Here is a 23,542-nt window from a genome sequence, read left to right on the forward strand (position 1 = left end):
GTTAGTGTGCATGTGTTGACCGTCTGTGTAAGTGTACACTATCAAATGAAATGGAGCATTCTTTGGGCTTACTGTTGGAAAGACCCCACCTATATGAAAGCTGAGCTCTTTACCAAAATTACAACCACACACATGACATTCAGAGGTAGATGCTAAAAACTGAAGTTTATTTCTATTTAGCATGAATTCAACACTATTACCAGCCATTCAGAAAGACACAACAAGCACAAGAAACACAGACAACTGACAGAAAACACATCACACACACATAAAAACTCACAAGTCGCAAGTGCCCACTGGAGTGCAGGTTAAGTATTTCTCTGATTGCTTTCATCAATACAAAGAAAGTGAAATACGACTATAGCATTACGTGCTAAACCCTGGAATTTTAACCTTGAACTTTCACCCCATGGCATGCCTATTGCAGTCCCAGGGCACAAGCAGGTGCAGTGAACATGCACAGATAAGCATTCTCTCATCACTGGTAGCACTTTAAGTGAAAGGAAATCCATTCCATGTTCAGAACATGTCACTGCTGAAAATAATTTAAGTGCAGCTTACATGTTTAAGTTAAAACCATTTGACTAAAGAGCAACCAGTTGTGAGACATTAATATCCCGACAAATCCAAACTACCCTATTCCCCTAACCCCCTTACTGTGGCAACGACTTTGGCATCCCTGGTGTTAGCAACAAGGAAGGGAGGGGAATGCAGTTCAGCCAACACATGCTAGTTTCCTATTAGCTGGCTCTCATGAGGAAAGAATTGATGTTGCCCATGCATAATCTGCAATACTCAAAATGTCTTACCCTGTCTTTCCCTATGAGATACTTTGCATGAACAGAAGACAAATAATGAGTGCAATATTAATAAAATTTTGTTAGTGCTCAATATAGCAGAAAAAAAAGTAACTTTCAATTATAACAAAATGCCATGACAATGCCAGTACATGGTAAAAAAAATATTTGTAATGGTTGTGAAAATGTTGCAGTAAATACCTGTTAATAACTTATGGTAATTTTTTTTTTTTTTTTTTAAGTAGCAACTATGAATTGCTGTACAATTTAAAGTAAAGATAGAGGCTCAGAGGGAGGGCCATCAGGACTATGATCAAGTCCCACATCGGCACGGTCTGAGGACGAGGAGGATTCAATCTCTGGGCGCCATTCAAGAACTTAACAAACAAGTCATTTCTGCCAATTGACTGGCAAGCTTCAAGTGAATTATTTATTACAATAGCTGCCACATAAACTTGAATGTCCAGCAACTCGTGCAAAAATGTCAGCACATAGGACACATAATAAGAAATTGGGTCCAGGCTTCATGCTGCACACCAGTCACAGAAGACTGACTATTTAAGGGCGTAAAGGCGTCTCTAAAATGGTGTCACCCACTCTCATTTGCGATGAATTACGAGCCGAGCAGAGTGGCTTACGAGCACTTCCCGACCTCCCGATCATTTTTAAACATGTCTAAAAAGGTTTGTGAGCTATCGGTTTGAATTTGTGCCATTTGTGCGGTTGAATTTTGCCAATTTGTTGATTTATCTGAAGTTGACCAATCACGAACTAGGAAAACCACAGAAGAAGAAAGATGAAGACGGCAGCGCCACGGCGAATGTGGACTATTGACCAGGAGGATAAACTCGCTGAAGTCTGACATGAACAGCGAGCGCTGTATGATGTTTCTAGCAACGTGTTCCAATGCCTTTTTAGTTCTCTCTCGCTCTCTCTCTCACACACGCATATGTAGTTTACAGGGACTCTCCATAAACGTAACGGTATTCTATACTGTATATCCCCATACACTACCTCTATCCATCACGGAAAATGTATGTTTAAAATTTCTATTAAACACCGTATAGTATTTTTGAAAAGCCATTTGGTTTACGAGGGCACAAGAATTGTCCTCACAAACCATGTTTACATTGAAATACCTATTTCAGATATTTATAAACCATATACAAGAACACACACACACACAGGGTGACCAAATGTCCCGGTTTCCTATTGCTGAAAAATAACCTGTACGTGTAGGAAACAGTCACAGCCCGTATCAATATTTTATATGCAGTTAGTTATGAGAGAGGGAGAGCAGTTATATTAGGCGTGTTCGACTTGAAGCAGTGCTGCACAGAATGATCACCTGTATGACATCAAAGTACCGCGAGAGTGATTCGAATGCATTGGATTTGTGTGTTCTCTTATCGCTCTCGCAGTACTTTAATGTCATACAGTGATCCTTCTGTGCATGCAGCGGTGCTTCAAGTCGAACGCGTCTATCAACTTCATGAGATTGCTTCTGGAATTCGCAGGTTGTAAAATCGTGTCGTATATCATCTCATCCGTACGATTTTCAGATAAACTCACTCGTGCCTTGTGCGTGGACATGCGATCTTCCGACTATCCGAATTCGCACCACGTACACCCGCCTTTAGCCACACTGAGAAGAAATTTGCATTGTGGATTGCTGGATTGGCTTTCACTGTTGACAAAGCAGAGTCCAGCCAGGGGTTGTCACATGTGGTTGCTGCAATCTCAACGGACACTCCTTCATAGAATCCGCCGACCATGCCTTTCTCAAGCCGGCCCACCTCTGCTCACTGATGTCGGCCTCCGCTCACTCTATGCACCGCATACTCTTCTTTTCAGCAGCATCATATGACCCCTTAAATTTTGCCAAACACCACAAGTTACCTCTGGATTCTGAGCTGAACTGGTGCATTTAATATAAAGTTGAACCTCATTGAGGAACTCAGTGTGAGGATTAACTAATTGATGGATGTTCATGTCTAAGCAATTTCACATTGTCAGGTAGGACTTGGGACACAGATGTAAAGGTGAATTCAGAAAGGCGTTTATTCAAATAGAGTTCAAGTGCGCAGTGTATCTATGGTTCTTAGTGCACAGTGAAGTTCCGTTCTTCCAGTGCAGGCAGTTTGGAATTAAAATGGAATTGCCCAGGTGAGTAAGTTTGGAATGCAGACATCAAAGCCACAGTCATTGATTGCTCACGAATATCCGCTTCCTTCTCATAAGCCAAAGACAGTACCAACTCTGAGTAATCATGGGAGAATACAGCGACCATCAAATCACTTGACATTGCACAGTGATCCACAGTCCTGGGAACAGCAGAACAAGAACACAGGTTAGCGTAACACTGAGGTGAGTACACGTCACGTCTGGCTTGGAGGAGCTTGGAGACAACTGAGGAGATTGTTCCTGTTGGAGGCTTGACCGGGAACTGAAGTACTGGTGAGTGCTTTTATGGTGCTCTTGATGAGATCGTTAATCAGTAACAGGTGTGAGTGCTTAACCGGGCAGGATCCTGACACTACCCCACCCCTCCAGGGTCTGCACTAGTGGACCCTTACACCATGGTGGAGCCGAAAGTGGGAGGAACCCGGGGGGGGGGGGGAGCTTTGACAGGGGGATTTTGCTATATCCCAAGGCCGATCCACGGAGATGGAACCAGGGTACACGACGGAACCAGCGAAATGGAGTGCTTGATGGACCAGGCCAACATCGCCGGACTGGAAGCCCAAGGTGGAGCGGCTGGCTTGCATGCCTGAGGCGGAGCAGAGGACTTGATTGACCAGGATGACGATGGGATGAGAGAGGATGAAAGGGGAACCAAAGGAAGGCGGGAGCCAGGTGAAGTCAAAGGGGTGGAGGGTCTAGGCAAAGCCAGAGACCCGGAAGACCATGGCGGAAGCAGAGCAACGACCGACCAAGGTTTGTCTGGATGGAAAAGGGAGCCCGGAGGAGTCCTTGTGCAGACGGGCTTCAGTGGAGCCGAAGGGATGCAGAGATGGCGTGGAGCCGGCGGGCTGGAGACATGGGTCTGGAGTTCAGCAGGGGACTCCGCGCAGTCCTGAGCTGGTGCACAGAAAACCTATCTGAGTTTGACGGGAGATCGGGAACCTCTTCGGGGCCTACCGTGACATCGGGAGCCCCTTCTGGGCTTAACGGGAGATCGGGAACCCCATCCTGGGCTTAACAGGGGATCGGGGACCCATCCTGGGCTTAACGGGCGATCTATCGGGGAAAGATCTGTGGAGGAGTCTTCGTCAATAAGTTTCCCAAAAAGTTTCTGTGTGGGTGCTGCCCAGACAGGTGACACACTCACTGCACCCTTCTTCCTTCTGGAAGCCCTGCACAAGCCACACTTGGGCCGCGAAAACAACGTCGCTAGGAAATTTTCTCCAAAATTTGCTCTTTTAGTACACCGGATAGCCGCAAGGGAAGACTTCTGGCTTGTTCCTCTGCCAGGGCTCTTAGACGGTGGCAAGCTGCAGGCTGAGCTTCTTCCTTATTCTTCGGCTTTGTAGTCTAGCGTCAGCAAAGAGATGATCCTCATTGCTGAAGGAAAATATTCTGATGAAATGGCGCTCTGAGCCGACTTATAGAGAGGGCTAGAGTGCCATTGGTTTGTGCAGCTACACAAATATGAACAAATCAGGCTTCAGTACCAGTTTAAACAGGAGTTTCCCGATACGCAACATGAGAGAACGTTCGAAAGGGAAAGCATTTTTTGTGGCTAATTTTGGTAAAGTTCACTCAAAAACTGAGGTGCATAAGAAGGGCCAAGATTTGGTCATAATATAGCATAACGTGAATTTTTTTTGACTGGGAACACGAAATTAAGTAAAGAATTTTCAGTGCAGTAGAGTTAAAATGTTTCTATCAGTGATCCATATGTTATTTTGTATAAAAAGTTTTTTTTTTTGTTAATGTTTATTGCTTTATTATAAGTGCATATTACCCTGTGGGTTTTTGTTTATTTTTTATGTTTTCTTTTTTTGTGTGTGCTATAACCATGAGCACTGTCTATGTTCTACTTATGATGAACTCTGATTCATCATGATTAATAAGGCTTTTCATTGTTCCACCAGTTTTATTATGGTTTCTAGTACATTTTAAGGTAGTTCTATAACATACAGGCACCAATATACTGTACCATCCCCCCCATCCCCCCCCCCTCAAAAAAAAAAAAAAACATTGTCAAAATATTTTTAAAGTGAATTTTTCTATAAATGATAAAAAAAGAAGAAAAAAATATGAATTAACTTGCTTTTTTTACTGAAAGTAAAGAGATTCAAATCACTATATCTCACACACATGTACTTATACAACTTCTTATATTAGCAACAGAAAATGAATTAGTCCATTCAATCCAGTGATTGTGCATATTCATATGTAACACAGTTTCCACAAATCACATTAGTAGAGCACACAGCAAAAAAGAAAAGAAAAGCTCTAACCACTTTATCCTCCTTGAGTCATGCAGTCCAGGAAGCAGAAAGTGAAAGACAAGCAAACAGAGGTAGTGGGGGAAAGGATGAGGGTTGGAGGTGGAAGAGAAAAATAAATGGTGAGAAAATGGAAAGAAAGAGTGTTTGAAAAAGAAATGAGGGAGGGAAGAGTGGGAGGAAAACGTGTTAGTGAAGCAACCCAGTTTTCTTTTGTGCATATAAACAGACATTTCCATATGGCTATTTACATATAATTTTGCTTAATACATTTAACACTGAACTGAAATGCTATGTATGGGTGATCAAAGGTTAGTTTTCTATACATAAAAACAGACATGTCCAACAGTGGTCATGTATGGCTCTCTGGTAGAGATGAATTATGAGAACAGAACTAACACCTCAAAACATTTTCTCCACTCATACCAAAATAAGTATATCACAAAACACAGATGAGGGGTCCAAGCAACCTCACAGGATGCTTGTTCTACCCTATGAGGCCTCGCTGAATCTGTGCTTGCATCTCATTTGTTACACGATTTGTGTTTGATTTAGGAGGTCTGTACATGTCTTTATCTCTGTAATGCCCCCAACAGGGAAACACAAGAACTGATCTGTTACAGACAGCCTTCTAGGTATTGATTGATCAGAGCTGCTGGAATAAACAGGTGCCCTAAGCAGAATAGTATTGTTGTGCCCCCTCCTTCCAAGAACAAAAGCACACGTGACATGCCATTCTGTATCTGCGCCCGCGCTCACTCTCACCTCATGTTTGTGACTGAATACAAATTATCATCAGCGCAATCCGGCGCAGACAAAAGAAAGATAAAAAAGGCCAAGATGAAGCCCATGCATCACTTTCAGGTAGCTACATTCACAATCCTGTGAAACTTTTTTGACTGTTGACGTTAGTAATGTGTTTTAATGTCTGTAATAATTTCACCACCAACAACAACGCATCTTACTTAACATTCTAGTTTTCATGACTTAAAATGTATTATATAAAACAATGAGGCAATAATGATCGGTTAATTAATAATAATCACATGGTTTTATTGAATAACACTGTTAAATTACATAATGTAGTTAATATAAAATAAACAATTAAAATTATTACAAATGCCTGAAAAGGACACCAATAATTGGCGCTGTTACACTTAGAGGACGATCAAGTTTAATATTGACCAATGTTTAATTCAAATATCCACTTGCCACAATTGCAAAAGGAATGCTATGGCCTCTTTAATTTTTAGATTTTAGATTTTTTATTTATTTTTTTTTCAGAATTGCGAGGAACAAAAAGTCTGAATTTTGAAATATAAACTAAAAATTAAATAAAAATACAATAATATAAAAACATTTATTCCATGGCTTCCAAAGACTGCTACTCTCATTTTCTGCCACCAAATAGACTAATTTACTTTAGCACAATTACAAAACTATTTTAACATCTCAAATACTAAAATAAATATAATGTGTTTTTGCATAAAATTCTTAATGAGTCTGATTGACAGGTGTGATAGTGTCACACCCTTGGACATATTATGTGTGGTTGGTTAATTCCAGGTGTGTCTAGTTTCTTCCCCATGTGTTCCATGTCCCCGTTAATTCAGTCATTCCTCTCACCTGTGGTTCCCCAATTATCTTGTATAAAAGTCCTAGTCTGTTCAGTCTGTGTTTGTTGGGTCTACAAGTCAGTATGTATGTGTTCCACCTGTGTTCTATGTTGGAGTTACCGCTGTGTTGGATTTATAAAGACTCTGATTATTCTTGATTCTGTGACCTACAACAGTTTATTCCATTTGTCTACCCTCCATTTGTTTTGTTTTTTCCTCAGTTTTCCTCCGCAACTTTCCGTTGCATTCATGGATCCCTTCCTTCACCCCGAATTCCTCCTCCTGCTGGAGCAGGAAGGATGTTCTCTTGAGCACCATACAAGACAGTTCCTGTTGCTAGCTAACCTCACCAGCTACCGGATGACACACTCTGCACTTTCTATAATGCTAGCCTGAATGCCGAGTGCAGAGCGTTGTAGTCCGAAGATGGTCCTTGGGAAGAATTTTGGCTCCTTCGTGGAGTGGACTCTGGTGAGAAACCGGTCACCACTTACCATCTTCCCCATGGAGGATCTGGCCAGGTCCACCTTCTGACCCAGAGCCCAGCCCACCATCTCCTTGATGTGCAGAACGCATGCCTGAGCTTGCCGTGAACAAACACCTGCACCACGGCTGAGGGTGAGCTGAATATGGTGCTCAAAAAGGGCCAAAATGAGGAGGTGGATCTTAAAGACTTGGAATCTGAACTGGAAGTTGAACTGCCCCCTCTTCTCTCTCCGTCGTCTCCACTGGTCCTGTCCAGCCCTCCTTCATCCTTGGTTTCCTAGACCAGCCCTGAAGGGGCTTCCAGTTCTCCAGTTCCTGCTCCTAGAAAGTGCTTCCCTGTGGCTGCTCCTCTAATTCCCACCCGCTCCTGCCTCCACCGCTGTCTTCTGGCAGGCAGAGGGGCTGCCCTTAGCTCACCATCACTGAGGTGTGAGCTCCGCAGGAGTGCCGTTCTCCAGGATCGCTGTGGTCCGAGTCACCCTCCCCTCTGCCTCCTAGGCCTGGACACCTTTCAGCTCCACCATGGATCCCTCCTCTCCACCTTGGCCCTGGCAGTCCACAAGCTCTGCCTGGCTCTCTCGTCCCTCTGGCTTCGCCTTGGTCTGGTGTTGACCATCCTTTGCCTCATTCCTCTGGCTCCGTCAGGCACCTTCATCCCCTCAGCTCTACCTCAGCACTCTGTCGCTCTGGCTCCACCGCGGGCTCTCGGATCCACATGGAACCGTTGGTCGCCAGCACCAACGGTCGCCTCCATCCATGCCTCCCTCTGTTGGTCGCCTCCATCCATGTTGGTCGCCTCCATCCATGCCTCCCTCTGTTTCTATGGTGCAACATCGCACCTTCTGGGAGGGGGGAGTAATGTCACATTGGATGTGTGTTTTTGCCCCTGTGACCCAGTTTGTCTCCCGTAGCTGGTTAATTTGATTCCAGGTGTCTAGTTTCTTCCCCATGTCTTCCATGTCCCAGTTTATTTACTGTATTTTCCGGACTATAAGTTGTTTTTTTTTTTTTTTTTTCATAGTTTGGCTGGTCCTGCTACTTATAGTCAGGTGCAACTTATTTATCTAAATTAATTTGACATGAACCTAGAGAAATTAACTAACAAAACATTACCGTCTACAGCCGCGAGAGGCCGCTCTCGTGGCTGTAGACGGTAATGTTTTCTCCTGGTTCTTGGGTCTAAATAAATGTGACTTATAGTCCAAAAAATACGGTAGTCATTCCTCTCCCCTGTTTCCCTAATTATCTTCTGTATAAAGGTCCTACTATGTTTGGGTCAACAAGTCAGACCGTGTGTCTACCTCCTGTGTTCCATGTTGGATTAATAAAAACTCTCGTATTCTAGACTCCGTGTTCTTTCTGGTACAGTAGTGTGACCCGTGTTAACCAGGCTATCTCAGCATGTCACATCTGTGACTTTATTTACCCAGTCAGTTAACCGATAATTATCATTTGTGTGATAGAAAACGTTAAAACCGCAGCAATGAATGTTCTGCAAAAAATTACTTTTTAAAAACTCTCATTGACACAAGAGAGAATCAGTCTAACAGTAACGGGCTTTTCAGTTCCAAGCACAGGCTGCTCCAGTTCATTCCATAAAGCTGGGAACACACTACTGTCAGGCCGAAAGTAATTTGACCTTAGTGTTTAAATTAGTTTAGTGTGTGCGGGTGGTATAAAGATTTAGGCCCACCCAAAAGTAAAATTCTAAAAATGTCATCAGTTCTGTCATCAGTTAAGCTGATTATGTTTTACAATAAAATAAATGTTTAATGAAATCAGAGATTTCTGTCCCTCCATTGCAAGTCAGTTCCACCGAAATGTTCACATATGGTCAAGAGCAGCTCAACAGTACTTCTCTGAAGCACGAAGACAAATTGGAAGCACAAGAATCTCTCAGCTTTCATTAAAAAAAAATAGTTTATTTGAGTTTAAAAAATCTTGTGTTTGTAACTACAGGGAAAGTATTTTTTTGTGATTTAACCCTATAAAAGTCAGTTCTAGGTGATCTAAATCTTCAAATAGGCAGATATAATTATGTGTCCAATATCAGTTTAAAATCACCAATACTGGCTGATTATTAATATGATGCTAATATATTGAGCATCTATAATCCAAGCAGCATTAGGGTTGAGCTGCCATAATATACTTTGTCATATTAACAGTAAATACAAAAAAAAAAAAACTGCTTTTTAGAGCCCCACTGTTACTATTCCTTTTTGAAAACTTTGAGATGGACTATATGTGACAGTAGGGGACCTCACCACACTGGGCGGGACGGAACTAAGGCAGATTGTTCCTCAGCATGCCCAGTGAGATGAGTCCATTCTCAGGTCCTTTCTTTAGAGACAGCAGGCAAGGATCAGATCTTAAAATAGACCGTTGCATGTTGTGCTGATGGAAACGGTCCCACACATTACCTTGCTGGCTCTTAGCAAAGTCACTGAAGATTTCACTCAAAGAAGAGTCTTTATAAAGCTAAGAGGAGCTGTGGGTGGTTTGGATTCACAGTCCAAATCTGTAGACTTGTATGTATGGGAGAAACTGATATTCAACTTAGTGTATTCTGGTTTTGGACTCTGTAGTCGCTCTGAATTGTGTGATTTATACAGATTCAGCAAACTCTCCATCATGGAATCAACCAAACAACTGGCACAGTATGTAATTACAAACAGAAAAAAAAAGACTAATGCAAGCATAATAAAACAAATGAAATATTAAAATGAAAGTCAATGGAACTGACTTCACAGTGAGAAAGACAACATGGAGGATGAATGGGAAACAAGCCATGAAAGTCTCGTAACAAGTTCTTACGTTATTTGAACGCAGTGACACTCTTCCCCCACAGCGGGCGCAGAACTTGGTCTGGCAGTAGGAGCACAGATGTCCACAGCCATCTGCAAACTTGGTCTTACGGCAGATGCCACAGGTAGGTGCATCATCTTTATGGACAACCTGCTGTTGTTTGGTTTCTACCTCGATCTTCCTCACCTGCTCCTTATAACTCTCAAACTGCTGGTGCAGTGTCCTGACACACAGAAAATAAAAAGGGGAGAAAGAGAATGGAGAAGCACTTGTAAGTTTGTTAGTATTGTTAGAAAAACAACCAGTGTTGTTACCATTATCTAAAACCAATTAGCACAGTTGTGAAGTATTGCAGATGACAAACTAAAAAAAAAAAATATTTTCCAGATCAAAATGAACACATCTTGTTGACGCAGATGAAATGTCTGGGTGATGGACAGCATTTAGCACATGTACCAACTTCGTATTAAATCCAGAATTCAATCTCAGATTTTCTTTCAAGCTACATAAAAATGACTTTATCTGAATTGGAACCTTACTCCACTTTGTTTGTCTTCTCCCTTTACTGGAATGAAAATAAATAGTTAATGAATTGCCAATGAGGTGCAGCTGTCTGCTTTAAAAAGATGGGGCTTCGTTCCAGTAACATTTCTCAAAGGAACAGCACATTAGCATAACAGTTATCTTACAGCAAGTGTTTAGCAGCTCTAATGACCACAGTAAAGACATTAAGCCATTTAAAATAGATTCCCCTGAAAAGAGAAAGAAAGAAAAAGACACAGCTCACTGTAAATTGTGAATTCATTGCACACATGTCTGTGTAAAAGTTACCTCCAAAACTATAGGCTGACAGGTGAACAAAATATTCATCCTCCCTTTCTACCCATTGTCCCACTGTTTCTTCAACCCTAGCACAATGCTTGTCATATGAAACTGTACATTGGTTACACTGCAGTAAAAATCATTCTTCAAGAAAATAAAACTGCAAAAGCAAATGCAAAGCATCACCTCTGTTTGTGGCGAACAGCCATGATCTGCAATTTCCTTTCAAAATCCCAAACCTGCATAAAACAGCGACTTCAGAATCCACAGAAACTCTCTAACAAAAGCACGCTTCCCAAGACTTCTGGTCTCCATGAGTGAAAATGATAGCGTTCCCTCTTGCTTGACCACATTTGCACTTTCCCTTCTGGAATCAGACAGCAGACTGCAGTCCCAGGTATCTGGATGGAGGTTGTGTCTTTGGGGAGTCTTGGCCAGTGATGCTATATTACGCAGTCAGGATGAAACATTACGTGGGAAGCTGAAGGCGTGGTGACAAGGATGAATCATTGGCAGAGCAATCCAAGAAAAGAAAAGTGACCTCTTTTAAGGTTATGTGTGGATGTGCTTAAGGAGATTTATGGACATTTTACTTGCATTTATACACAAATATCAAATCAGGTTGGCAAAAATATCTCCTAAATAAGACAGGACAAAAAAAAATCATATACATAAAGTCATTATTTAGGGAAATAATAAAACCACTAGTGGATAAACTAGTTTATTGGAGTACTTTTGAAGATATTGATCTCTGATAATGGCGTTGAGATGGAGAGAGTTGAATCTGATTTCAGGTCAGTGCTCTCAGCTGCTACAATTTTCCTTTACTCTGAAAAACTAAAATGATAGAATAACAGTCACACGAATCTAATAAGAATCACCATTGAGACAAATATGAATAACAAAAAAAAAAAGATTAACACTGAAAATTTCCTCATGTAGTGAACTATTAACCTCTGAGACTAGATCTTTGAAACAGTGAGTTGAACTTGAGAACCAGATCAGTTCATAAAGCATAATTGATAGGCCAATTATTGAAGAAAAAAACACGGACTCAAAAGAAAAGCTGACAACACTACTTCTCATAGTGATCAAAAAAATCACCCTTTGTGTTCAATGTAAGAAAGAAAGTCACAAATTTGAAACAAGATAAGGGTTAGTACCTAATGAAGATACTTTTTTTTTTCTCTGAGATGCTCAAGCGTAACTATCAGAGACTGGAACTACAGAACTAAGAACTATAAATCTTAATAAAAATGTACCAACAATTTTTCAGGTTTAAATTACATACTGAATTGTTCTGTGTTTCAAAGATTCAAAGTTAAAAAGGTTGCTGATTATTTCTATATCTAGATCCAGTGATTCACTAGAGTACTTGGCTGGTCACTGGACCAAAATAGAAACACCAATACAAGCGGACATCAATAGATTTCTTTTAGAACAGACTGAGGTTAGCTCTGAGGGTTGAACTTCGGTCTCTCTAGACCAGGGATAGGCAACTCCAGTCCTGGAGGGCAACTATCCTGCAGAGTTTTGCGTCATAAAAACTCACCTGCCTGTATCTATCTAGTAATCCCGAAAACACTGATTGCCTTGTCCCAGTGAGTTTAATTAGGGTTGGAGCTAAACTCTGCAGGACTGATGTTGCCTATCCCTGCTCTAGACCTTCCTGAAAAGCAAAACAAGTCCTAAAATAGCTGCTTAAAGGGACAGTTCAACCAAAAAAATAAAATTCTGTCATCATTTATCTCAATTTGTTCCAAATCTTGTATGATTTTTTTTTTTTTTTTTTGAAGTTTGAAGAATGTGGGTGATTATTGATTTCCATAGTATTGAGAAAAAAATATATATGCTGTAGAATGAGGCCAGAAACTTATTAGACACCCACATTCTTCAAAATATCTCCTTTGTGAGCAGAAGAAAGAAACTCACACAGGTTTGGAACAACTTTCTATTTTCTGGTGAACTACTAACTCCAAGACAGCCTCTGATGATATCACTGTGAGGTATACATAACTTTTTACCTTGTAACTTAGCTGTGCCTGTGCTAAATCCCAGGAGCAGACCAAAAAATGACTGGGTGGTATTTGGGACTCCAAAAGACAAGAACATTATTTTAAGACATCAGGAAAGCTTTGAGAACTTTGAGTTTTCCTTCAGGTTTGTTGTGTGACAGAAAATGCCATGCGGGATCAGAGAACACAAGGATGACCTCATTCTGCCAAGAAAGTAAGACACACCACAGGGACACCCAAATTCTTGACTTAAATATAGTAAACTTTTGTTTGTGTGTATGGAGAAAATCCTATTTCAGTGAAAATAATAATAATTATAAAACATTTAGTTCCAGTGCTCAAATTTGATTAGCTAAGTGGCATTTTAAGAGTTGTAGGATACAGTATAGCACTGGGACTTTTCATTGTTTGTATCAATCCACTTCTGTTTTACATGTTCCAGTTAGACTCATAGGGCCAGATTTACTAACAGCTTGAGTCAGTGCAAACCCTCTTTTGCCGTTGAAAAAATACTGTCTGGATTTACTAAAGACACAGTGAAAAATTAGCAATGAAAGGGACACAGTCTGACCTTATTGCATGCATTTGTTGGGGTTTCGCTTTCAGACACAACATTTATGGGAGGAGAGTATTTAAATGAACCATGCAACATGATTTAATAAGGTTTGCGCTAATGAATTTACTTATTAAATCACTCACTAAAACAAATCATTCATACCACTAGAGCTGCATCGTTCACTCAACTGATTCATTCAAAACACTGATTCTGTTATATATTCCCTGTGCTGGTGTTTGGACTTTTAAGTATTTTCCTTGTTCATATTGTGTCTTTTAGTTCCCTTTGTGTTAGCCTTGTCTTAGTAGCTCCTCTGTTAGTTCCCATGATTATCCTTGTTTGTTTCCTAGACAACTGACCACACCCTCCCTGATATTGCTAAGTTAGATGTGTTCCAAGGTCAACATATTTTGTTGACCCTGGAACAACATTTTACTCAAAAAATGTAGTTTTGACCATATCCCTACACCTAAACCTAACCTTAACCATGAGTAATCCTTAAAATCAGAGGAAATGATAGATGAATGACACTGATGTACAAGCACCAAACAGTGAATGTAAGCGTAGACTTCACAAAATCTATAAACTGGTTCTTCAAATCTGATTGGTTGATCAGAATGTTGTTCCAGGGTCAACAAAGATGTTGTCCCAGGAACATGTCTCACTTGGTAAAATCAGGTTCTGCGTGTATTATAGTCTTAGTGTTCCACTTGTGAAACACTAGAGTAGGTCAGTCGTGGTTTGTGCTTGTGTTTGAAGCTTTTTGTTCTGTTTTGTGGATGTTTATCTGTCTCTCTAAAAAATACTAATATCCTCACCTTTGACTGCTTTCTACACGTTACAGATAAATTCAGGAATGGTACTTCTATGTGACCTTATAGATGTAGAATTGATTGACTTTGCTTGGAACCATTTTGTTTTGGTGAATCAAAATTAGAAATGCTACAGTAACTGCCAATACTGTGTATATGCTTTATAACTTACACAATATTAACTGATTGTTTAACTATTTTATATAAGCAATGTCACATTCACAATAGTGTTAAAACAATCATTTGTGTAATGTTGGTTAATAAAAAAAGACAAAAGCTAAGACATGTATATCACTGTGATAAAGGAAAATCCCTGTAGGTGTTTTTTTTTTCTTCTTTGCTCCTCATTGCTTTAGTTGTTATGCACCATGCATGGCTTCAAGCCATCTACTTTACACACTGTATGATTTTAGCAATCCTAAAGGATCACTGCAAAATCACACTGTGCAACACAAATCTGACGACATGTATGCAGACTGTACAATAACAACACATAGTGACTCGTAGGCTATGATGCACATTACAATAGAAGAATAAAATGCAATTTATATGCGCTAGTGGTAAACAAAAAGAGCATGATGAATCATACTTTGGTAGTTGTCGTTTTTATGTGTGCTGAAAAAAGTGGAAGAGGTGAAAGAGGAAAGGACAAGAGCTTGAGGTAACAAGTTTTATGTTTTAGCATCATGTTGTGTTGATTTCATGTTGCATTTTTATTGGCTGGTCAGTAGACGTAGGTGATGACCATTGTGTGATGACCATGCTGACTTTTCTGACACTGATCGTAGGTTATCTTTGGTCACAAGACCATGACAATGGCTGTCTTTGAACCTCTCTCACTGTATGACATAGAAGCACCGATTAGGAGCCAAGATCACAGAAATCGTCTTTCATCTTGGACAACCAATATTTGTGAGGTGTGTAGAAGACATGGACTGTTGTTTGGACTACAGCATTGTTTTCCGGGTTTTGTGATGTCACAAAGCAACCCATTAGAATAACATTAAAGAGGTCATATGATGTTGCTAAAAATAACTATTTTGTGTATTTGGTGTAATGAAATGTGCTTATGCGGTTTAAAGTTCAAAAAACACATTATTTTCCACATGTAATGCATATTTACACTACCATTTAAATTTCAGAATTTTTTAAATAAACAATACATATTACCATTGCACTTATCTGTACATAGTAAATGCTGTTATTTTTCAGCAGGCGGATGTTGTGTCCAAAGCATGAATCCGTATTTAGAAAGGCCAGGAAAACAAATAACGATTGCAATATGTCTAATATCTCTTATAATATCCGTGCGTGCAAAGGATCTGTTTTAGTGCTAAAACGCTTTCTGAATAGAGAAAAGAAAAATAGGAATCCTACATTTAGGACTGACAATCCCTTTATTTTAAAGATGTTCTCCTAAATCAGTGAGTTATGAGCTACTTTTAGCCTTAAATTTTTTTTCTGAATATGGTCCCAGATCTCTCTCTCTCTCTCTCTCTCTCTCTCTCTCTCTCTTTCCTTTTTCTCAGACATGGCTTGGCAAGTAATTAATTATCACCAGTTGATTACATCAGAAGATTAGGTGTGAGCAAGAGAGCAAGGATGGATGAACAGATGGAAGAATGAGAGAGAGACAAGAAGGGCAGCACGGAAAAGGAGGACTATTTCCATCTCACTTGCTGATTCCTGGCTGCCGCCTTGACTGGGTGTCTCTTTTTTAACCCCTCAAGGACACACCACAGACAGTACACACAGAAAAATAACCACACAAACATGACTCAACCTTAAGAGGACTTATCATACATGTAGGCTTTCAGTGAATTCATGACTTAATATGAACTTGGAAAATACAGTTTGAACAATGATCATTAGAGTTTATATTGTTTCTTACAAAAAAATGTATGGTTCATGTAGTACCTATACAGTTAATTTATATAAAGAACCTAAATATTTTAATTAACTATTTATTTAAATAATTGTAAAGTGCTCTCTGCTGTGTCTGCCTGTTGTGCTCCTCTCCGCCCCCTCCATTTCTTACAATTTCTCTATTTATACGCATGTGCAGATGTTTAGGAGTCTTTGTGGTGCGCAGATAAGCAGGGAGTTGAGGTACTGGAAAGGGGGTTCACTGAGTTCAGCCTGGACTGGCCCGTCTGGATCTAGAGGTGTTGCAGAATTCAGAATTCACTGAAAGCCTATATGTATGATATATATATATATATATATATATATATATATATATATATATATATATATATATATATATATATATATATATATATATATATATATATATATATATATATATATATATATATATATATAGTACTGATATTTCTATATATAATGTATATTTAAAAAAAAAATCATATATAAATACAAACTCAAAATAAAAATATACTAAGTTTCATTACAACTGTGTATAAGTGAAGTTCATTCATAAAAGTAAAATCGATATTTTCAGCCACCATTGCCTCCATCTGAAACTAGATACAGAGCAGCGGAAAGAAAGAGAAGTATTGATCAGTGAATCAGCTCATAGGTTAAAATCTATTATTAGAGAAAGTGATTGGCCAGTGGTTTACACTGAGTCTAACTAAAGCTTATTTGGAGAACTAAACAAGTAGCACTAAACATGCCCTTTTTGTATCCTTCTGATTTATTATGATTGTATATAACATTTTGCATGGTGTATGTAAATGTATGACCAAATGTATATAAAAGACATTAAGCTACATTTAAAGCCATATCTAGAGATCAGAAAATCTGATCAGCCTGAACACTTTAAAACCTTAATAGCAAATACTGAAAAAACACCTCTGAAACTGTCTAAACTGACAGCAATCAATAATGATAAAAATCCACTGTATCCACTGTTGTCTCACATAACTAGTACTTATATTGCATGTATGATTTCTTTAAAAAAGGCCCGAAATTAACATAAATAATTACAATCAGAACAAACATACATGCGATGTACCTGGAAAAAATAAAACCAGCACATTTTTACTTTGCTGTTTGTGGGTGTTCCTGTTGCTGTTGTTGTAGGGAAGTTTTATGTATTTATAGACTAAGTGCCTTTAGTGCCTTTAGTAATGGACCCTTCTCTCTTATTCTGTCTCACTCATTTTTTTCAATATTCACTTCCAACTTCCTTTTCTGATTTTCCATTTTTCAAGTTATTTACTTCACTGATGCATTGATGTGATGTCTTGAGTGACTGGACTGGTGAACACTGCATTGGTAAACCAGGGATTTCTCTGACTAGTCAGTCACACGCACATGCACACACACACACACACACACACACGCACACACGCATACACATAATCCCTGGGCAGCCCATGCAGAATGCTTGTTTATTAAATTTTCATATTGTTGTGTGCTAAAAAGGCAACTTTTCTATCACTTTTTCACACACACACTTTTCATATCATGTAGATGCCCTGTTTTTATATTCCCAGTACCTTAACAAGATTCTCATGATAACCTATCTTAATACCGGACAGCTTCAAGACCACAAACTACAGCCAATAACATTAATGAATCACTAGGTAACTAGGTGTCTCAAATAAGGTCAAATTATCTTCACATTTATGTGCAAAACATGGCTACTGCCTGGTTGTTTTTATTAACTAGTCAATACAGTGCTTAGTCGGAGCAGTTTAGTGTTATAGGAGCAAATGAACCTATTCACATCTCAAAGCAAACAGGCTTATAATGCTATAAGCCAACTCACTCAATTAAATGTAAGAATTCATGAGGGAAGGTAAAAAAAAAAGGTTTAAAATAGACAGGGAACATCATCAGAAGCCCACGACATGCTCAATTTTTAAATATTTCAGCAAGGATTTCCAAGTGAGCTATTTTCAGTTTCAATTTATAATTTAATGCTCATGTTTTTCCTCCCAGAAACCTTGAAACCTCCCTTATCAGGGCTCGGCAATAAGGACCGCCCGATGGCCCACCGTGAAAGATGTTCGGGACAGTTGATAGGTGTCAGTAGCCTGATCAGGCCACTGCTACGTCATCATGAAAGTTTATCATTTGCACATGTCTCGCCAATTTAAACATTCAAGTGATTTTAAAGCATTCAACTCCACGAAGAAAAAATTATTTTTAACTTAAATGTATTTTAAAATTTTGGTATCATATATGATCCTTTATTACAATACAGGATAACAAGGGTCAAAACAAGGGGATAACAAGGGTATTTTTTTTTGGTGAAAATGTTGGCTGGGCAAGTAAAAATTTGAACCACAGGCCTGACTGGTCCAGTAAAAAAATCCTTAGCATCGAACCATGCGTATACTAAGAAAAAGGAAAGGAACAAGAAAAGATGATACAATGTTTTGTTTCTTTTTTAACAAACCAATCTTAGTAAGACATATTATTTTTATAAGGACTTATAAATACTTATAAAATCACTTTTTATAATGACTCTTCTTCTGTAACAAGCTACTGTTCTGAGTTGGGAGGCTGGCAAAAAGCTGTCAACAACTGAACCAGTTTCATAAGTCTAGATAGAAAAATGGCTGCCATTCTTTCACTTTTAGCTTGGTAACAGTGGAAGGGAAACAATGAGAACTAGCACATTTAGCTTAAATAATGCACATAAACTTTCTCTTACTTTGTATTGTTTATATCTGATCTAATAAATCATTGACTTTTTGTTTTTTTATCCCCAGACAAGCCTAAACTTCTAAAGATTAAAATGTGTTCTTCTCTCGACAACTGATTACATTGTCTATTTAGTACATTAGGCAGTGTAATATTCATTTAATATTTGTACATAAATGTCCATCTTCCACTTTTCAATAAAATGCACTGCATTTCTGCTGCCTTTGTTGTAGTGGGGTGAGCTGGCACTGGCCTATACCTGTGACCCCTGTTTAGTTCTGTGTGGCTGCAATTATTCTTCATTGTAGCTCAGCTCTGAGGGTTACATTATCCTAAACTCTGAATAATCCTAAAGCCTCTTTTCTGCATTCACTGATGGAGCACAGGTGGTATTTTATTCCTTGTATGCTTGTTTTACAAGTCTTTGAGCCCTTTCATTGCGACTTGTTTCACGGGACTCGTACCTAAACACTACACATAGCATGCACACCACTTTACCAGGTGAGCTACTGAGCAAGTTTACTACACCAGAAAAACCAAACAAATTGAGCTGGTTATGTGATGCAAACATCAAAATGTGTAAGTTTGTAAATCAGGCTGTATTTCTTTTAGTTATAGCTAAGGATGTAACTGTTCACCATGAGCTGATTGAAAATCAATACAAATATGTGATGATTCAAATCGGTTAAGGTGTTGAACGAATCACAAGTTAATTTGGGGGTGGTAGTTTAAATGAATGCATCTTTGAGGGGAACTGAATGTCTTCAGAAAAATATAATGAATCTGCATCTCATTGAAAGCTTCTGCTCTTTGTTTTGCGCAGATGTTTTATGTAGTATAGTTTCACAAAACTAAAGTGAGAGCATTCTGTTTTTGTTTTGAAATGTTTAATTATGCAATCAAATTTGGATTTAAAAAACTGATCATGCTGCATGTATTCAGCATCTTTGTTTAGAATGTGAATCAAATGCAGTGGTTGCCTCTAATTTTGAATCGAAAGAGCAGAGTTAGCCTTTGTTCATATGAAGAGATTTTGTTTTGTCTTATTTATTTGAATTTAGGGTTTGTTTTAACTTTTCAATTTAGTTTTGTTATTTGGCATATTTCTGTTTCACAAAGAAATGTGCAGCATTTTGTCCAAGCAATAATAAAAGGACACTTTTTCATTTATAATTTGTCTTATATCTAATTTTGTTTAGAAAAAAAAATGTGAGAAAATCAAATCGTGAAATTATAACCATAGCAGTATTGTGAATCAAACCGAATCATGGGTTGTGTGAATCGTTACATCACTAGTCATAACACTGTACTGTACAAGGAACCTTGCAAAAACAAGTCTTTATTGATCAACAATCTGCAAATCTTGTTAGGCACAGAATAAAAGTTTTTGGTGTTTTACTGCCACTGGTGTTCATTTCAATATTCAAGTTTTTAAATTTAGTTGTACTTTTAATAAAGCTGGAGAACTTGAGAAATTTATGCTTTAAAAGTAGGGTAATCATAGCAGGTTTCATCCGTAGTCTGTCCATTGACATGTCTGCGTTTAGCTTCAAATGGCATCTTTGATGACAATATTATACAAAAATTCCGATTCTGACTTGCAGTCACAACAATATTTTTTTTTCTCTTATTCTATGGATTTTACCAGTTCCCCTCCACTTGTTGCCAGTGTTATAATGCCACCACCTTGTGCGCACAGCTGCAAGTGACGAAACTGTGTCGTCTACTCCAAATTGGTCTGTAGTAGTCACACTTCTCTACTTAATATCAGAGGGTATATTGGGTTTATTGGTAAAAAGCAAAATTGAGAAAATGTGTGCTCTGTGTCATCAAATCACACACTGCCTGATTAGATGCTACATTTGATGAAGAACATTGAAGAATTGCATTCTATATAGTATGTGTCTCCCATGGCCTCATGGGAAAGTTAAATATCAAAAACACACATCAAAATCTCAGCGATAATATTAGGTCACCCATGTACTTTTCGCCTACTGCTTTTTGAATACTATGCATCTGAACATACTCTTTATTTATATTAAGCAAGTAAGATCAAGATTATGGTAAATCTGTATCCATATTTTTCACATCTGTCTGCCTTTACTTCACTATGGACCTAAGAGTGGGTGACATATGGCCAACTCGAGGTCATCGGTTTGTAGTAGTAGACAGATGTTGATACAAACCTTCATCTTGAACTATGCTTCTCACAGCACATTCTCTGCACAGGTACTGAAACACCACTGCCACACATTTCTAGACGTGGCTGTTGAGTCGTGATGTAGTGACTCAATCTTTTGACTCAATCATCGCATGCTCAAAATTATAGGTTACCATTTCCGTTGCAGATTAGTCGTCATCGGGGAAAAATACAAAGCCTCCCCTCAATCTTCTATCACGTCATTTCCGTATGAAGAGTCACAGTGAGGAAATACGCGAAACGCAAGAGCGTTCAGTGCTCTACGTCAGGTCTCATGCCGACGAGAGGGAGAGGGTTTGTCACATGACAAGAAATTGTATTTTAGATCTCGAAACACACGATAGTGGCTACAGTCTTTTACTACTTTTTGTAATGCGTGTATTTTAAAGATACACTTTTTTTTTTTTTTTTTCGTCCTCGCGCGCATGCTTCCGATGAGCCACCCGAAATAATCGCGAACCAATCATGAACCACACCCCGGTTATAAAGCGGCGAAAGACTGTATTTATTTTCCAGATTGTGGATATTTTTATATATATAACATTATAGATTGTCAGTTGGTATAAACCAGACGTCCCCTGTCTTTTAACGTGTATCAAAACAGACGTGTTTTCTTTCTTCACACACCAGCGCGCAAGACTAGCCTTCCATCACGTTAACATTTGCTGTGTTTCACGATATAAAAGGGTGTTTGGGCGCTTTCGTAAGGGTGAAGAGCACCTTGTGTTTCCTTCGGGGGTGCATCGGGTGGAGTGGGGTGGCACGCAGTTGCGAAGTGTGATTCATCCCCACGCTCTCTCACGCCCCATCTCTCTGTCTATTTTCCATGGTGCACCTGTAACTCGCCTGACCTCAAATCTAGCTAATTTCTACACACAAACACACTACTATTAAAACCAAGCTGTGCAAAGCTCATGTTACATGAGCTCCTGCATTATATGCAATAGAGGCCACTGCAACCAACACGCTGTTCTCCAACAAAGTAGCCTATATACTTGACGACTCAGGCGTTCGTAAAGTGCAAAGTCACTACGATTTCAGGGAGTCATTAATCACACTTTCGGGTAGTGAATGGTCATTAAGCTGTGACTGAAAGTGTCGAAAACGTCTGTGGATACACAAAGGAATAATCGACCAACCCTTACTTTAGCATGGCTTGTTCCTTCTCCTCTTCCTTCCTTTGCCGAACCATCACTGCCATGATGATTTCCCTTTCCTCCTCCGTGAGATGACTCAAGTCCGGCATTTCAGGCATGGAAGCCGGCACGGTGGGTGGGCGAGGGCCGCTTTGGGGCCCTACCGAAGCGGACATCTTTTGCCCCGCTCCCAGGCGTTTCTGTTGGCAGTATCCCGAGCGCTGGAGCCACACCTCACGACATGGTCCACGGACAGAGCGGCGGTCTTTGAGAATAGTGCAAATCTCGCATGGTTTCAGGCACCCACAAATGTGCTTTTGTTTCTCCTCGTGTGTATTTTTTTCCTCCTTTTATTTCTCCTTTTTTTTATATAAACCCACCCTCCTCTTTTCGCGCTACCCCCACCCCCCACCTCTCCCCTCCACCTCCAGTTACGGGAAGCCCATCATCTCTACGCCCGGAGAAGACGCAAACAGAGGGACCACGGCATTAGCTAGCAGATCTGTTATTTCCCCCTTCAATGAACCGGGGGCTCGGTATTGGGCGACGGCAAAGGCGGAGTCCGTCTCTCGCCCACTGATGTCTCTCTCTCTCTTTCGTCGCTCTCAGATAAAAAAAAAAGACAAAAAAAAAAAAAAAGAAAGAAGAAGAGTCAATGGAAATGCAGATCCGCAAGCGTGTATACCACTATCACCAACCGCACGCTTAGTCGTATGTGAAATGGGCAATCTGAGAGTCACACTCCCCTTTCTTTTTTTCTTTTTTTCTTTTTTTATATCGGTGTGTGCTCAACCGCGCACTCCTTGTTTGCTTTTCTGTAATTTTAGGAGTAGCCTATCTGATAATAGTTCAGTGCGCGCTCTCGTCAGGCTATTTTTAGAATCGCTCCCGCCACCTCTTAAATAAAAACGATTCTTCTGTTTTGTCTGACTGAGGAATGTCTGTAATAAAAAATTATCCACGAAAGTCTCATGTGTGCTTGATATAAAACATATTTAGACAATGTAAAAAATAAATAAATAAATTAATTAATAAAAAGTAGACTACTGGAGCCCAGACGGTCCGTATAACTGCAGCATTGAATGCATGGTCGAGTTCAAACTATTTGTGAGAATAAAAAGAAAATCCAACAATAATCCAATTATTACGATTAGTTCATTTTCATGCGAGTACAAACTGTAGGCTAGTTGTTTTCAGCACCCTGGACAGCGACACGTGCCGCA

The 23,542-nt window shown here is 39.4% G+C and overlaps 1 protein-coding gene across 3 annotated transcripts in view; it reads right to left on the reverse strand.

Moving 5' to 3' along the window:
- The window catches only part of LOC113106397 (regulating synaptic membrane exocytosis protein 1-like), a 74,339-nt gene extending 51,402 nt beyond the window's left edge, over positions 1-22,937 (reverse strand). For 2 of the 3 annotated variants that reach the window (XM_026268291.1, XM_026268281.1), the window contains exons 1-4: positions 22,329-22,495; positions 10,168-10,381; positions 5,264-5,275; positions 810-830 (exon numbers count right to left, since the gene is read on the reverse strand). In XM_026268291.1, the coding sequence (XP_026124076.1) occupies positions 810-830; positions 5,264-5,275; positions 10,168-10,381; positions 22,329-22,495 (414 nt within the window). Of the gene's footprint in view, positions 1-809; positions 831-5,263; positions 5,276-10,167; positions 10,382-22,328 lie in introns of all 3 variants that reach the window. The other variant, XM_026268300.1, reaches the window with a different exon arrangement.
- Positions 22,938-23,542: the final 605 nt, after the last annotated feature.

The sequence above is a fragment of the Carassius auratus genome, chromosome 1 (genome assembly GCF_003368295.1).
Source record: "Carassius auratus strain Wakin chromosome 1, ASM336829v1, whole genome shotgun sequence".
Classification (NCBI taxonomy): Eukaryota; Metazoa; Chordata; class Actinopteri; order Cypriniformes; family Cyprinidae; genus Carassius; species Carassius auratus.